General features: G+C 41.3%; 1 protein-coding gene across 17 annotated transcripts in view; it reads right to left on the bottom strand.

The window, feature by feature from the left end:
* Positions 1 to 17,299, bottom strand: part of MTSS1 (MTSS I-BAR domain containing 1) — a 165,012-nt gene that overhangs the window by 116,769 nt on the left and 30,944 nt on the right. For all 17 annotated transcript variants that reach the window (XM_087891392.1, XM_087891389.1, XM_087891391.1 and 14 more), the window contains exon 3: positions 11,749 to 11,822. In XM_087891392.1, coding sequence (XP_087747518.1) covers positions 11,749 to 11,822 — 74 coding nt within the window. The remainder of the gene's footprint in view (positions 1 to 11,748; positions 11,823 to 17,299) is intronic.

The raw sequence follows: 17,299 nt of genomic DNA on the forward strand, positions 1-17,299 counted from the left end.
CAGGGAAAAAAGCATCCATGTTGGTTACCATAGCGACTGTTTAACCTATTGAACTGGAAATATCCTCTCAGGAAAAGCTCCTGGGCCGTATTAATTGGGACTGTGTGAACTCTCAGCTAGCTCTAGTCTTAATTTAAGAAAAAATAATAATCAATGAATAAGAATAGACAGCGTGCCTGTAATGTTGTGGGCAGCTTCCTCCCCCACTAATTAAGATTAATACACTTTTCTTTCAGCCAAGAACAAAAAAAGAAAGAAAAGCAAAGTCACTGGATTCCAACTGTTAACTAAAGATTAAACACCCTGATTTCTTTCATTCTTTAATTCCTCCTCTTACAAGAGGATCGAATTAAACAGTCATTGTCAGCAAACAAAGAAAAAAGAAAAGCTGGACACGGTTTTATAAACTGCTCATTCATTGAACCAAACCTTTTCCACTGCAGAAATATATATGTTCAAAATTGTTCAGTTTTTTAATTATTAGGTTATGTTAAGTGATGTGTTCCAGTGATGTGTTTGTTAGGTGACTGTGGGTCCTCATCCAAGATACTATTTTATGAATTAAAAATATATTTATCAAATTTAGATAAATGCTCATTACTGGACAATTCAACATCTTGTAGGAAAGATTAGCTACTGAAACTGTATGTAAGTACTACCATGCCTGGTGGAAATGTACAAAGGCCCAACAATACTGGAAGGACACAAAGGAAATCATTGAAGAAATAATAAACCAACAAGTAGAAAACACCCCAGAATTTTTTTTATTCGGAATGATAACAACACAATACAACAAAGAGACAAAGTACCTCATCATACACATTTTGACAGCAGCACGGTTACTGTTTGCGCAAAATTGGAAATCAGATCAACTCCCAACCAAAGACAAACTAATCTCAAAGATAACAGAATGTGCCGAAATGGATAAACTGACACTAGAACTCCAAGATAAAGAAGAAAGTGAATTCTATCTTGTGTGGCACAAGTGGTATCAATGGCTGGAAAAGAAAATCAGTACAAATATAGATGAAAGATTATAGGGTAGGAAAAATAAAACCGGAAACAGCTAAATAAAGAGGAGATGCAAGATTATTTCTAATCTAAAACATCTGAATTGACAATGTATTAAGTATATATTAATTTATAAAGCAATATATATTCTGATGATGACCAAAACATATATGTAAAATATAGTGTGGGTAGGTTGGTGGTGGGAATTCGTTTGTCTTTGTAATGTCTTTGTATTTTTTTTTTGTATTGTCTTTATATCTCTGTTTAAAACTCAATAAAAAAAATTAAAAAAAAAAAAAAAAAAGAAACTGTATGTAAGGGGAACCAGGCCACAATGTTAACCTAAAATATAATTTAATTGGGAAAGAGTTAGTTTTTCCTTAAGCCATTCAACCACACACAAAGCTACAGATCTAAGTTTCCAAATTATGCTTTGTACAAACCAGTATCTGCAGGGCCCTTAATGCTCTCTAAGCCTGCTTGTTTTCATGTAGACGTTTCATTACCAAACTACATAACATCATCAGTGCTAACCTAGCACAGATGCTTTACCTAGTTTGATAATGAAATGTCTGCAAGAAAACTACCAAGGTCAGAGAGCACTAAGGCCCCTACAGTTCCATCCTGAGCTACAAGTGCTCTCTTCTATTGAACCAGTCACTTTGATACTGAAAAGCCCAACTGGACCCAAAAACAATAAAAAGTTATGTCTCTCAAAGCATCTGGTTGGTCTTTGCATGGAAGAAAATGGACTTAAAATGCACATTGTCCACCCATCAAAGATACTTTATGTAGCCTCTGCTCTCCATAAAAATTTAAGATTAAAGTGTCTTCCTAAAGGATTATTTGATTGATTGATTGATTTGCACTTTCCCTGAAATTTAGAGATACTGCAGATTCTATATATAGAAAAAAGGTCAAGCTGGCATATGGTACAAATCCATGTACCCTAATTCATAATTTTCAGCACCATCATAATTCTGAAATGGTTTTCAAATTCGATGTTATATCAGATTTACTTTTTAAAGGTGAAGTAAGTTGCTCTTGACATTAAAGTTCACTCTCATAATTGATTCATCCAAGACAGGAATCGAAGATCCTTTCCCCAAAAAAGTGTATAAACTCCTTGCAAAAATTAACATGCACAGTACAAAGTTAGCTCATTATATTTTGAAGAAGTGTAAGGCACATTAAATAGTTAAGTACCCACACACCTTCGCCATTATCTGTGAACCCAGTTGTTTATTTGGGGGGGCGGGAGGAGGAGGGACACTCACAGAGAAGTTAAAACCCTTTCTAATTCTACTTCTCAATAACACAAAATAAAAAGCTAAAGTAAATAAAGGCATGCTGTAATGAAAAACAGGGAGGAAAAATACAAACATCAAAGGGAGTATCAAAGGATTTGTTAACAATTGTACTTTGAAGCCCAACTGTCCATCCTGGAGGAAGTACTCAGCTTTCAAATAATCTTCCCATCAGTCTCGTAAATTCGAACTCCTGGAAACACAGGAAGGGGGCAAAACGGAAGTAGAAGAGGAAACAATGGAACTTAAAGCATCTTCCAAGCTTCTCCTGCATGAATATTTCATCAAAAGAAGATCAACTTCAATTTGCTTCCTGATGACTGAAACAGAACGTAAGGCATTGCGTGCTCTGCCTCAACAGCCCCAGACATAATACAATGGTTCGTGGAGACTGAATATGGGTTCAATCCTTTCACACAGGGGTGAAACCCACCTCTGATGCACGCCCCTTACAGACCTTTCAGGAATGGGGTGAGGTCTACAGTAGACAGTCTAAGGATAAAGTTTTGGGGATTTGGGGAAGAAACCACAGTCAGGTAGTTCATTCCAGGCATTGACCACTCTGTTGCTGAGGTCGTATTTTCTGCAGTCTAGTTTAGATCGGTTTACCATGAGTTTGTATCTATTGTGTGCTCTTGTATTGTTTTGGTTGAAGCTGAAGTATTCATTGGCTGGTAGGACATTGTAGCAGATTATTTTATGTACTATGCTTAGGTCAGACCGAAGACGGCGAAGTTCTAAGTTGTCTAAACCCAAAATTTCAAGTCTGGTGGCATAATATATTTTGTTGCGAGCAGAGGAGTGGAGGACTCTTCTTGTGAAATATCTCTGGACTCATTCGTTTGTATTAATGTCCGATATGCAGTGCGGGTTCCAGACAGATGAGCTGTATTCAAGAATTGGTCTGGCAAAAGTTTTGTATGCCCTAGTTTGCAATTCAATATTACCATAGAAGAAACTACGCAAGATTAGGTTAACAACTCTTAATGTTTTTTAGCAATGCTGTTACAGTGAGCTCTGGTACTTAGATCATTTGAGATGAGTACTCCAAGGTCTTTGACAGAGTGAGAGTTATCTGTTAGGTCGTATCCATCCAGCTTGTATATATCATGACTTGATTAAACTTGGAAAAGTATTCCCAAAGAAAGAATATTTCTCTTTACACTACCTTGTTCTCCTTCGCAAATCCTAGGAAACAAAACCCACTGGATAAATTGGACACACCCCCCTCAAAAAAAGAATTCATCAAATCAGAAATTCTACTGCACACACGTTTCTAAAATTGCACTGGGTCTATGAGAAAATTAAGAAGTGTGGTGAAAAGAGAAGAGAGCTAGGACATGTTTTGTTGAGTCCACCAATAAAACTCAGATTTTGGGCTCACAAATGTTTTATTGCCAGACCAGGTAACTTCAGATGTGATGAAGACATAAAACATGGTCCATAATAGTCATTTAGAAATGTTACCTTTTAATATTAAGTGTAGACAGGATTATTGTATACCAAAGGTGCCAAACTGAAGGTCCGTGGGCCCCATCTGGCCGGTAGGGTGCTTAGATCTGGCCCACGGTGCCTCTGCACAGCCCTCCCGAGCTCCGTTTTTGGCCGCAACAGCCTCCTGGAGCCCTCTGCCAGGGAAAACGGAGCTCGGGGAGCAGTGGTGGGATTCAAAAAGTTTTTACTACCGGTTCTGTGGGTGTGGCATGGCTTGGTGGGCGTGGCTTAATGGGCGTAGGAGGGGAAGGATACTGTAAAATCTCCATTCTCTCCCCACTCCAGGGGAAGATTACTGCAAAATCCCCATTTCCTCCCACTCAGGAGGCAGAGAATAGATGGGGGCGAGGCCAGTCAGAGAAGGTATTTACCGGTTCTCCAAACTATTCAAACTACCGGTTCTCCAGAACTGGTCAGAACCTGCTGAATACCACCTCTGTCAGGGAGCTCACGCCCCCCCCTGGCCACCCCCAGCCCCCCCCCAAGGTCAAACACAACCCTGATGAGGCCCTCAATGAAATCAAGTTTGACACCCCTGTTGTATTCAGACATTTTGGTCTTGCAAAGCTAGTGTTCATAAAGGCTAATGAACAGCTCATGAGGTCTCCTGCTGACTGTCAAGGATAAAACGCTTTTCTCAGCAGGATTGGCTGGGCCCTAAAATAGATTGCAACTTCCAGTAACTACAATAAGCACTGTTGTTCAAGAGAGCTTTCAGCTCATTAGGGTTCCAAAATAAAATTTGCAATGTATCCCTCTTTTTTGCATTAGGCAAGAGTAAGTCAGCATTTTTGTTTCAACCACCCACAGAAAATGAATGCTTTCCATGCAAGTCAAGTACACCACACCTTGTAACAAGTACAGTATTTCCATGTCATTTTGTGGGTGTATCTCCGCATTGCCCTTTGAAATCCTACACAAGGATGTAATGCAATGGATGAGTGCCAAGGGATGTTCCTTAGAACAGGTAACAGCTTGGAAATTAAGTCTTATTTAAGGCAGGAATAGGCCATTACCAAGCTGATTATGGTACCCATCACCACTTTAGAGTCTAGAGGTAGGGAAAGTAAGGCGAGACAATGTGATATAGTTGTTAATGCTTTATGACTTGGGACTGCTTCAAATCCTACTCAACTATGCAGTTAGCTGGATAAGTGTGGGTCAACTGCTCACAAGTTACTCACAGCTTTTTGTAATGGAGATAAAATGAGAGACCCCTGTGCAAGGTGCTCTGAGCCCTGATATAGATGGATATAAATCCATTTGAAAACTGAGTCACGGGTAAAGTGACTTTAATTTTTAAAACAAAACCAGACTGATTTGAGGGTTCATTAACAAGGTTTTAAAGCCTCTGTAAGATTTAGGGCACCAATTTATCATTTCATAAACCTCCATCTAGATCAGGGTTTTCCAACCTTGGCAAGTTTAAGATGTGTGGAAAAGCAAGGGCCTTTCCAAAAAATGTGCACTCACAGCAACTATGCCTCCTTAAAGCCATTATATTTGGGAAAAGATGACAGCTTAATTTGTCTATTCCAAACAGAAAAGCAAACAGAATCTTGGTACTTAAAAGGTTGTGTCATGCATAACATAATGCATTTCCTCCAGGAATAACTTTAATAAAAAGCAGCATATATGAGGTTAAAATCATTACACTCAATTATCTTAATAACAATTTATTCCTAGACAGCCATCACTATAGAAACCATCATCCTATGTGAAGAAATTAACTGAAAGTGAGGCATGCTACAGAACTATAAAGAAATGAAACGTTAAGCATAAACCTCATATTCAAATTGTGTCTGGACCTCACTTTGTGAAGGATTCATAGACAAATTGTTATGGAAACCAGGATCCTATATAGCAGGGGTGTCAAACTCCATTTCATCGAGGGCTGTGGCTGACCTCGGGGGGAGGGGGGCGGGCTGAGTGGATGGGTGTGGCCGACTGGGTGGGCGTGACCAGCTTGATGCCACTCACTGAGCATGGCTGACTGGGTGCCACTCCCCAAACTGCTGGCATGTTTCTTCTTCGCACTGGGTCAGGGGTTGGCAACCTTAAACACTCAAAGAGCCATTTGGACCCGTTTTGCACAGAAAAGAAAACACCGGGAGCCACAAAACCCCTCACGTGCCTGACTATTTCTTGAGCGGCCACAAAACTAGCATATGTAGTTGAATTAAATGTTCTGTTTGTCAGATAATTATCTAAAACAGTGCCACTGAACCACACTGTTTTCTTTCGAAATTTTTGTTTTCTTGGATTTATCCATGGCTGGCTTACCGGGGGTTGAAAAGCTCAATAAATCACGTGCCGGCAAGTGTCGCACATTGGCGGTTGTGACGCATATTTTGAGTGACAGGGAGCCGCAGGGCAGGGGTGAAAGAGCCACATGCGGCTCCAGAGCCGCAGGTTGCTGACCCCTGCATTGGGTAGACCAGGCTGAAGCCACACTGGCCTGATGTTTCATCTTCACATTGAGTAGGCCGGGCCGAAGCAACACGGGTCAGCTCCTTACATTTTCAAGGATGGGCCCGTGGGCCGGATCCAACCACATTACGGGCCAGATCTGGCCCACGGGCCTTGGGTTTGACACACCTGCTATATAGGATGTATATGAAGGCTAAAACCCAAGGCAGATTTTTAACTTGTTTCTAGCAGAAGTCAGATATACCCAACACAGAGAGGTTCTCAATGCCAACTGCAAAATATTAGGAAAAAAAATAAAAAATAAACATGACTTAGGAAGAAACTACCAGACACTCAAACAAGCAGAATCACTCTGAAACATCAGCATTTGAGAAACTGCAGTAAGAGACTCTAAGGCCACTCCTTGTTTTTTCCTTTGTAGTTTTTAGTATTTTGGAGGGGCCAATGCACTGGTCACATTATGGCATCAGTATGAAGCAGAATCTAGTTATAAGAAAGAGGGTTACAAATTTAAATAAATGCATACAGGTCCTTGATGTACGACCAGTCACTCAGCAACAGTTCAAAATTATGACTGATCTACCTTGTGGCTACTTATGACCCAATTTCAAAATTCCAAGGGATTTTTGAAACTGGTCACATGTCCAAATGTCAGTCACTTGGCAACACAGATACATTTACAGCTGTGTTCCGTGGCGTCCTGGTCATTTGACTGAATTTTTACAACAATTTTGCTAAAAAACTGGCACTTCTGGTTTTGAGCCACTGTCCCCATAGTCAATCTTTGGTCCGCTTAACTCTGTGTGTGTGTGGGGAGGGGGTTTGTGATCCACCCATTTTATGACTGTCACAATTTACAACTGTGATGGGCAGGTTCCGTTACGGTTGTAAGTCAAGGACTGCCGTTATATGAAAATGCAAAGGGGTGCCTGGTTTAACAGATGAATGAAACGGAGGGATGTCTATTCATCAAGAAAGTCTTCAAATCAAAGAGCAGATGGGATGTACATCATTTGCTTGACAAGGAAGTAAACTGATGCAAATAATATAATTTGGTGTTATTGGTGGAATGGCATTGTTATATCCATGACATAAATTGCAGAGGATATTTAAGATGCAGCATATAATCAGTTGCATCAAATTATGGTAAAAGATGGTTTTTATTGTATACGCAATTTGACTTGGCTGAATTTTCCTCAGTGTGTCTATCTACAACCCCAAAAATGCTGAAGTTCACGTACATCATACAGTATATAGTATAAGTTATATACAAATCATTTACTAGATGACAGCATGTAGCTACACACTGAATGACTTTTACAAGGTAAGTAGGGTGGATCTGATTGTTACTTGAAACAACGTGATTATGTGACAAACAACATTCTCTTTACAAGAGAAACAGACATGTTACATCACTGAAAACTTGAAATTTGCTGCTGGTAATATGCATGAAATGTGCAACAATTACTGTGCAATGTAACAAGGGGGTACATCATTATATTAAGCCAGATATGTTTTAACCGTAGTTGCTGGCTAAGCACAATCGGCTTGGTTATGTCACACCAAGCCCCAAACCAGAGTTTTTAAACCACAGAAATTGGGCTCTCATATCACGTTAAGCCAAAATCAAAGAATGTTACAGCTGAGCCAGTGCACAAAATGACGGCTGTTTTTAACGGCTTCAAATGAGACCTTTTTCTACAAAAAAAAATATATATTTTAACTCTGAAAGAAAACGACTGTAGTTACCCATGCACTTCTTTTAACGGGCTAAGTGAAATTTGAACCTGGATTTCACATTCCCAGAATTATTATCAATTGCGTATTATTTACATTTCCAGAAAGGGCCTATCTGAAATGAGAATCTATGAGAGGAAGTCTTTGAAAATACATTTTAGAATGCTTATATCCAGTATTGAAATCCAAATTTTGTTATTACTGGTTCTGTGGGCGTGGCTTGGTGGGCGTAGCTTGGTGGGCATGGCAGGGGAAGGCTACTGCAAAATCTCCCTTCCCTCCCCACTCCAGGGGAAGGATATTGCAAAATCCCCATTCCCTCCCTATTCCTGAGGGAAGGATATTGCAAAATCTCCATTCCTATCCCACTCTGGGGCCAGCCAGAGGTGGCATTTGCCAGTTCTCCGAACTACTCAAAATTTCCGCTACCGGTTCTCCAGAACATGTCAGAACCTGCTGGATTTCACCCCTGCTTATATCTGCGAAGGCCAACCAATCTCCAAAAGGGCAAGCAAACTGATAGTAGCACTAAATAGTAATTCTATGAACCTTAGAAAGAATTTTGCAAAGCAAACGTAACACACAGGTTTGAAATATAGCACCTTAAGATAAACAAAAAAATCTCATGCTTTGTTAATTAACAAAGGAATGCACCCAGGTCATCCAAAACCATTTCTTGCTGATGAAGATACACATAATCCTTCATTCATATTTCCCCAATGGGTACAACCTTCCAAATCTTCCAGAATTCCTAGTCAGTATGGAATTTTGGGAGGTGTAGTCTCAAAATATCTGCAAAGCACTAGAAGGATTGGAGAAACCGCCCTATCCACAATAAAAGCCAAGTAACAGGACTGCAATGAATATGCATTTTCAGTGGATCTCGTATTGGACAGCATCAGTTAAGAAGTGCTGGTGAGTCAGCTTCAAATGCACTTACTCTCTGAGAGCATTATACATTCCTTCCCATTTTGAAAGATAAGCAGGTGAACCTAAGAATTCTACTATATGAAAAATCTATAGCTAAAGTCTTGGCAAGTAACTACATCTCAGTTCATGAATTGTCTTGTTTATTATGGAAAGGATACCTTACATCAGGTTTGTCAAACTGGCAGCCCGTGGGCCGGATGCGTCACACACAGGCCACACCTACCCCAGCTCCGCGAAGGAGGAAATCTTTGCGAAACGTCATGTGACAGCAACGTGACGCGGCAAGGTTGACACCAGTGCCTTACATGATCCTACCTGTGCTTATTTTCCTCTATTTTAGGAGGAAGGAGGGAGGGAGGCTGTGCCACAAGCATGTAATGCAATAATAGGTTATTTTTAACCCTAAGTATTTCCAAGAGATTTTACCATGAAACATGGTGCTGGCTACCAAGTTGACTTACTTTAAAAAAAGAGTTAATTCTTGGAAGTTAATGGGATCTGTTGGGAGATCAGTGGGCCTTCTTGTGTAGTTGGTTGGTCACTTTGAGAATGGACTGCTGGATTAGATGGGCAGTGGGTCCGATCCAGCAGATCATTCATATACAAGATTGTCTTTCCCTTCCTGTAAAACGTGGGTAGAAGCCCTGCTGAAGTCCCATCTCTGAAGGAATTCCATCTACAGGTAATCCTCGAGTTATGATCATAACTGAGCCCCAAATTTCCACTGTGAAGCGGAAGAAAACTACAGTGCAGATTCTAAACTAGGTATATCAAAATGACAAAATTTTATATTAAGCAAAATAGCTCCACCCACATTGTAGCTTCTCAGAAGTGACTTAAGAGTGGCCCTTGGCCATAAAAATGTCTTTGTGCATCGCAACAGAAACCAACATCTTCCAAAAATTGTGTCCTGCACAAGGTCATTCTCATCTTTATGCATTTCAATGCATGTCTGTCCCTGGTTCTTCAAATTAATCACATTCTTTTATATTCCTTTCTTTTCCAAACATTTTGCTTAACAAGAACACTTTAGAGAGAAGACCAAGAAGTTGCGTTTTCCCATAATTTCCATAGTGGTACAGTCAAATACTGAATATATATATATATATATCTTGTATTACCCTATCAAATTCTCATATATATATATTACAAACTATTCTAAAAATACAAGTTCCAGGTATATTAGTAAACAAAGAAGCAGACATCCTGCGAGCTCCGGAACTTAAAATTTTAAAATTTTAAAATAATTGAAATTGTATTTTACTAAACTTTCGTCAGCTATCTGCTGACATCGTCAGGAGTATTAAACTAATGGTAGTTTAATACTGTAATGATAGTTTAATACCATTAAATTACAGTATTAACATATTAATACCATTAATACTGTAATGGCAGTTTAATACCACCGCCCCGAGTCCTTCGGGAGAGGGGGCGGTATAAAAATTTAATTAATAAATAAATAAATAAAATACTCTGACGATGTCAGCAGATGGCTGACGAAAGCTTAGTACAATAAAATTTTAATTATTTTAAAATTTTAAAATTTTAAGTTCCGGAGCTCACAGGATGTCTGCTTCTTTCTTTACACACACACACACATATATATTGTATTACCCTATTTCCCCCAAAATAAGACATCCCCTGCTAATAAGCCCAAATGGGCTTTTGAGCGCATGGCAATAAGGCCAAGCGCTTATTTCAGAGTTCAAAAAAATATAAGATAGGGTCTTATTTTCGGGGAAACACGGTAAATGTAAATATAGTAAACACGGTAAATATAGTGTATGTGTGTGTGTGTGTGTATACACACACATATACACATATATACTATATTTACCGTGAGATTATATAAGAAATATATATATTTCTTTCAGCCATGTTTTTCCTATGTAAATCAAGATCTTTATACAGCCATAGTCCAGTGAAATCTCATTCACTAGTTTCTGGGCTTTATCAGACATCAAACCAGCATTTTTTTTTTTTTAATTTGATTTATATGCCGCCCTTCTCCGGAGACTCAGGACGGCTTACAATGTGCTAAGCAATAGCCTTCATCCTTTTGTATATTTATACAAAGTCAGCTTATTGCCCCCACAACTGGGTCCTCAATTTACCTACCTTAGAAAGGATGGAAGGCTGAGTCAACCTTGAGCCTTGGCGAGATTCGAACCTGCAGTAATTGCAGGCAGCTAGTCTTAATAACAGGGTGCTTTAAACCACTGTACTACCAAGGCTCCTTTTTTGCTGTCTGTTGTGAGTGTGTGTGTGTGTGTGTACACACACACACATACACTAAAGTCTTAGATTAAGTCTTGATTTTTGGAAAGTGTTAGGGGAAAAGCCACAAATCCATTAAATGAGATGCTGTGTGTGTGTGTGTGTGCGCGCGCGCGTGCGCATGCATACAAACACACACAGAGCATCTCATTTAATGGATCTGTGGCTTTCCTCCCAACTCTTTCCAAAAATCAAGACTTAAGACTTAATCTGCCCCGATAAATTTCTCTTCCAGTAAACTGAAGCAGCCCTTTTGTTTCAAGCCACAATAGCCATTCAGATGGCCAATGAAACCACACATGCCCGTTATTCACACCAAGCAGGTTTCAGTGACAGGTTTCTGGCTTATATTCTTTGAAGCCACTGGCACAGATTCACACTCGGGGAGGGAAAACGGAATATTCACAGATGTCTTAACAGATAAGCCATGGGTCCCAATGGCCAAATTTTTAAAAACAGAAGAGTAAGACAGCACCTACAGGTTTTGCAGTCCACATACGCTCGTTCTGCTAAAGGAAAAAGGGAAAATAAAAAAAAAAAAACCCTGGACACATCTGCTTACCACGCGTATTGGTTGCCATGTCTGCTACTTTCTGAAAGGCATCCAGGAAGGCAGCTGCGGCTACAACCGTCGTCCTAGAATACAAACAGACAGCATAATATGAGAAACAGATTGTTGCAGTCTATTTGGGTCACTAAACAAGAAGAAAAAAAATACTATTAGACGGTAAAAAGCTAATAAGACAGTTGTATATAGAACAAAGAAAGGGTAATGATCTTTTCGATCTCATTTGCTCCCGGCCTTCTGAAGAGCAAAGTCAAAGGGGAAGCCAGATCCACTTAATAGCAATAGCATTTAGGCTTATATACCACTTTACAGCCTCTCTCTAAGCGGTTTACAGAGTCAGCACATTGCCCCCAACAACATGGGTCCGCATTTTACCCACCTCGGAAGAGATCTGCAAAGGGACCATAAGTAATAGTAGAAAGTTACAGGTAGACCTCGACTTACAACAATTTGTTTAGTGACCATTCGAAGTTACAATAGCACTGAAAAAAGGGTGACCCTTTTTCATACTTATGACCGTTGCAGCATCCCCCCATGGTCATGTGATTTACACTCAGATGCTTGACAAGTGGTTCATATTTATGACAGTTGCAATGTCCCAGGGTCATGTGATTCCCTTTTGCGACCTTCTGAGGTCAACGGGGAAGCCAGATTCACTTAATAGCAATAGCACTTAAGACTTATATACTCCTTCATAGTGCTTTACAGACCTCCCTAAGCGGTTTTACAGAGTCACCTTATTGCCCCCAACAAACCTCATTTTACTGACCTCGAAAGGATGGAAGGCTGAGTCAACCATGAGCCCGTCAGAATCGAACTCCTGGCAGTGAGCAGTTAGCCTGTAACAATGCATTCTAACCACTGTACCACGATGGCTCTTAATAACCATGTTACTAATTTAACAATTGCAGTGATTTACTTAACAAGTATGGCAAGAAAAATTGTAAAATGGGGCAAAACTCACTTAACAAATGTCTCACTTAGCAACAGAAATGTTGGGTTCAATTGTGGTCGTAAATTAAGGACTTCCTTTACTTCTTTATTGTTTAAAACATAGCAGTCAGAGGTACATTAGTGAAGATAGTCTTTGAATTATCACCATTTGTTTAATGATGGTTAAAAGTTACAACAGTCTTGGAAAAAGTGACATATAACCTTGTCCTGAGTTATGATTGTTGCACACACACACTACACACACAGAGACCCGTGATCACAATTCAAGCATTTAGCTTGCATTTATGACAGCTAGGTGTTGTGGCCCGTCAGCGGCCTGTGCTGATTGTAGCTGATTCCGACAACAAGGAGGTTGGTGTGGTGCTGCGCCAGCAGCCTGTACAGCTAGCGCTCGAGTCGGACAGTGAGGAGGCTGGAGAAGATGTGGTGCCAGAGGCAGGGATTCAGCCAGGGCCTTCAGAACCTCCAGAAGCTCCTTTAAGTGAAGAGGACGAAGAGGAGGAGCCTCTTCTCAATGCACGGGCGCACAGAGCTGCCAAAAGGCAGGAGTGGCTCCTCAGGAGGAGGTCTCCTCGAGAGTAAGGCTTGGGGCTAATTGGCCACTCCCTTAGCCTATTTAAGAAGGAATGCCGCTTGCAATAAGCTATAGGGAACAACTTTAGTTCACTCTCCTTCGCATCTGGATTCTCTGCAAAATTGCTTCTGGGCTTTCTGCCAATTCTAGTAAGACTGTGATTACCATAACTTAGAATTCTGGTAGGCTGTTAGGACAGTTTATTAACAGCCTTTGGTTGATAAAGACTGAGTTATTTGAGTAAAATAAGCTTTGTACAGAGTTTGTGTGTGCTGCGTTCTTTGGGGTCTGTAGCTGGGGCAGAACAATAGAACAATAAGATTGGAAGGGACCTGAGAGGTCTTCTAGTCCAACCTCCATATTCCAACAGGAAACCCTATTACACAGACACACACAAATATAGTGACCTGCAGTCACATGATTTTCGACCTTCCCAGCAGTCTTTTGACAAACAAAGTCAATTGGGGAAGTCAGATTCAATTAATGACTGTGATTCTCTTAACGAATGCAGCAAAAATGACTGTAAAATCAGGACCAGTCATGGGATGCCTCATTTAACATCCACACTGCTTAGCAATTTGAAATTCCACTCCCAACTGTAGTTATAAGTCAAGGATTATCTATATAATTAAAAAAGAATAGAGAGGAGGATGCTCAAAAATGCATACTTTATTGACTGCACATTGCACTGAAGTACGTGATTCATTTGTTTTTGACTTACTCTGCTGTGCAAAACCTCACTGGTGCAATTAGTAAAGCACGCTTCATCGCTTAGCATTATGAACCTACCTAGTAGCTATGTGGGATTTATTCAACAAGATAAGTTTAAGTGATAGTCCAGCAAAACCTAAGAGGCCTTACAAGGGCAGTCTATGCCGATTTGAGCCCAGCGTGTCATGAGAATCCAACTTTTTCTGGTTTATAAACCACAGCTGGGGCTCGGCATTGTGTAAACTCTGCCTACTGAGGCTAATTTAGGAAATCATGGCTTAGCGTACGTTATCCCATTCAAAGAAGAGCTGGGATATAATATTTTCAGCAGTAGGAAATATGTCATCGCCAGAGATTAGCCGAGGCCTGATCTCGACATTCTGAAGAGAATGACATAAAATCGTGGGTTTAAATTATTAAAAACTAGAACGCTAACATCAAATGCCATGACCCATAAGGCTCTTCTTTACTGAAATTGCTCCAAAGGAAGTTAGATAACCATCGGTTGCAGATGCAGATGTTTGGAGTCCAGTGATTAGCTGGAGTGGCCTGGACTATTAATGTCCTAAATGGCCGCTTCCAACTCCATCAATCTAAGATTCATAAGACCGTTCCCCCATCTGGAAACATTATTCTGTATTCAGGGTACATCTTTGCCTTATCAAATCTTGCTACTACATAAAACAAGGGTGTCAAACTCGATTTCATTGAGGGCCGCATCAGGTTGGTGTTCGACCTCGGAGGGCCAGGGGGAGGGGTGACACAGAACTCATGCTGGGGGCACCTATGGTGGCCAAATGCTAAGGCAGGACTTCCCTGATACCCTCCCTCACTCGCATTATAATCTCCTTCCTTCCTTCCTTCCTTCCTCCCTCCCTCCCTCCCTCCCTCCGTCCATCCCTTCCTCCTTTCCTTTTCTTTTTCCTTCCCTCTTCAGTCTCCTTTTTTCTTCTTTCCCCTTTCCTTATTTTTCCTTCCTTGCTCTCTTCCCATCTTTCCTTTTTTTTCTTTGTCTTTCCTCATTCCCTTTCTCCCTTCCTGTCCCTTCTTGCATGCTCAAATGCAAAAAGAGGAACTATTTCTCTTTGTTTTGTTTTTAGTTTGTATTGATAGCCCTTTGCCACCGAAAATGGAGGGGGGGGGGCAAGCATGGCCTCCAGCACCCTGTTTTCAGCCTGGACAGCCTTCTGCAGCCCTCTGCCAGTGAAAACGGAGTCCATTTTCACTAGCAGAGGCACCTGCGGGCGTTAAGTTTGACACCCCTGACATAAAGGATAAACTAGGGACTTATTTTAGACAACAATAAGGTAACAGAATGCAAATATCTACCTGTTGCAATCAAACAAATGGCACCTGATCTACAAGGATTTGGGAGCAAATCAATCCAAAATCTCACCAGGCTCAAGGTTGACTCAGCCTTCCATCCTTTCTAAGGTAGCTTAAATGAGGACCCAGTTTGTGGGCGCAATAAACTGACTTTGTATAAAATATACAAAAGTATGAAGGCTATTGCTCAACGCATTATAAGCCGCCTTGAGTCTCCGGAGAAGGGCGGCATATAAATCAATTTAAAAAAAAAAAAAAAAAAAGACTATTTAGAACATAGAACAATGGGGTTGGAAGGGACATTGGAAGTCTTTTAATCCAACCCATTGCCAGAGACCCTATACAATCCTAGGGAATGGCAGGAGACCCTATACCCATGATGGCGAACCTATGGCACGCGTGCCACAGGTGGCACGCGGAGCCATATTAGTGGGCATGCCAGCTCAGCTCTGGGGCGCATGCACACGCCGGCCAGCTGATTTTCGGGCCTTCTGGGCCCACCAGAAGTAGGGAAACAGGCTGTTTCCTGCCTCTGGAGGGCCTGGGGGGGGATGGGGAAGGCCCGTTTTTTTTTCTTACCTGGCTCCAGATCTTCTCTGTATATCTGGGAACGGCGAAAACAGCCTTTCCCACTTCCTTGGAGGCCCTACGGAGGCTCAAAGGGCCCATTTCCCCACTCCCGGTGGGACAGGAAGTGACGTTTTTTCCTGTCCCCAGCCTCCAGAGACTCCTAGAGAGGCTCCGACAGACTCCTAGAGAGGCTCCTAGAGACTCCTAGAGAGGTTCTGGAGGCTGGGGACAGCAAAAAATGTCACTTCCTGTCCCACCGGGAGTTGGGAAATGGGCCCTTTCAGCCTCCGTAGGGCCTCCAAGGGAGTGGGAAAGGCTGTTTTCGCCCTTCCCAGATACACAGAGAGGATCTGGAACCAGGTAAGAAAGAAAAACGGGCCTACCAGGCCATCATGTGCCAGGAGTGGGGGGGAGGGGGTTGCACACACATGCGCGTGGGCACGTGCGTGCGTGACCCTCCCCTGCCCCCCCCTCTCCTGGCACGTGATGGCAAAAAGGTTAGCCATCACTGCCCTATACAATCCTAGGGAAATAATTGTCCAGTCTCTTCTTGAAAATCTCCAGTGATGGAGCACCCACAACTTCTGGTGGCAAGCCATTCCACAGATTAATTGTTCTCACTGTCAGCAAACTTCTCCTAAGGTCTAGGTTGGGTCTCTCTTTAATGATCTTACCATTTTAAATGGAAATTTTACATTTACATTGAGTTTACCCAGGCTTGTCTCATGAGTCAGTTGCAGAACATTTCACCTTTGTAAGATGTTTACATCTTAGATGACCAATCTGACAGACCAAGCAATCTTTTGCTCAAGAAGCTTCATATAAAGGAACTGCGGGGGGGGGGGGGGGACGACTTCATTTCATTTAAGTTAGAATATTTTAGATCAGGGGTCTCCAACCTTGGGTACTTTAAGACTTGTGGACTTCAACTCCCAGAATTCCCCATAGCTGGCTGGAGAATTCTGGGAGTTGAAGTCCACAAGTCTTAAAGTGTTCAAGGTTGGAGACCCCTGCTTTAGATGCCTTCTACAGTAAACGTCAAGATGAAATGTCTTCCCGAGACAAAGACATATTGAATGTCATGAGGAACATCAAAATGCAAAATTAATCCTGCAGAACCACCCATCATGAAACTGTCCCACAAAACTACTTCTGGAGTAGATGGAAGTCATAAGGGAAACAGGATGTCCATAAAACCTTTGAATCATGCATCTATCTGAGGAAGCCTGTGTCAAAGGACATGTTGATGTATTACGACAATGCTGGCGAGCCGGAAAAATAAGTCATCACTGACATGTTCGAGTTAAGTATTTAAGATGGTTTTAACTCAGGCTGTGTTCTGTTTGCGATAAGCCACAGCATATGGAAACTCAAAGTGGCCTGCTTCAGATGTAAAATTAGGATTCAGTA

The sequence above is a fragment of the Pantherophis guttatus genome, chromosome 3 (assembly GCF_059756535.1).
Source record: "Pantherophis guttatus breed Tessera chromosome 3, ASM5975653v1, whole genome shotgun sequence".
Classification (NCBI taxonomy): Eukaryota; Metazoa; Chordata; class Lepidosauria; order Squamata; family Colubridae; genus Pantherophis; species Pantherophis guttatus.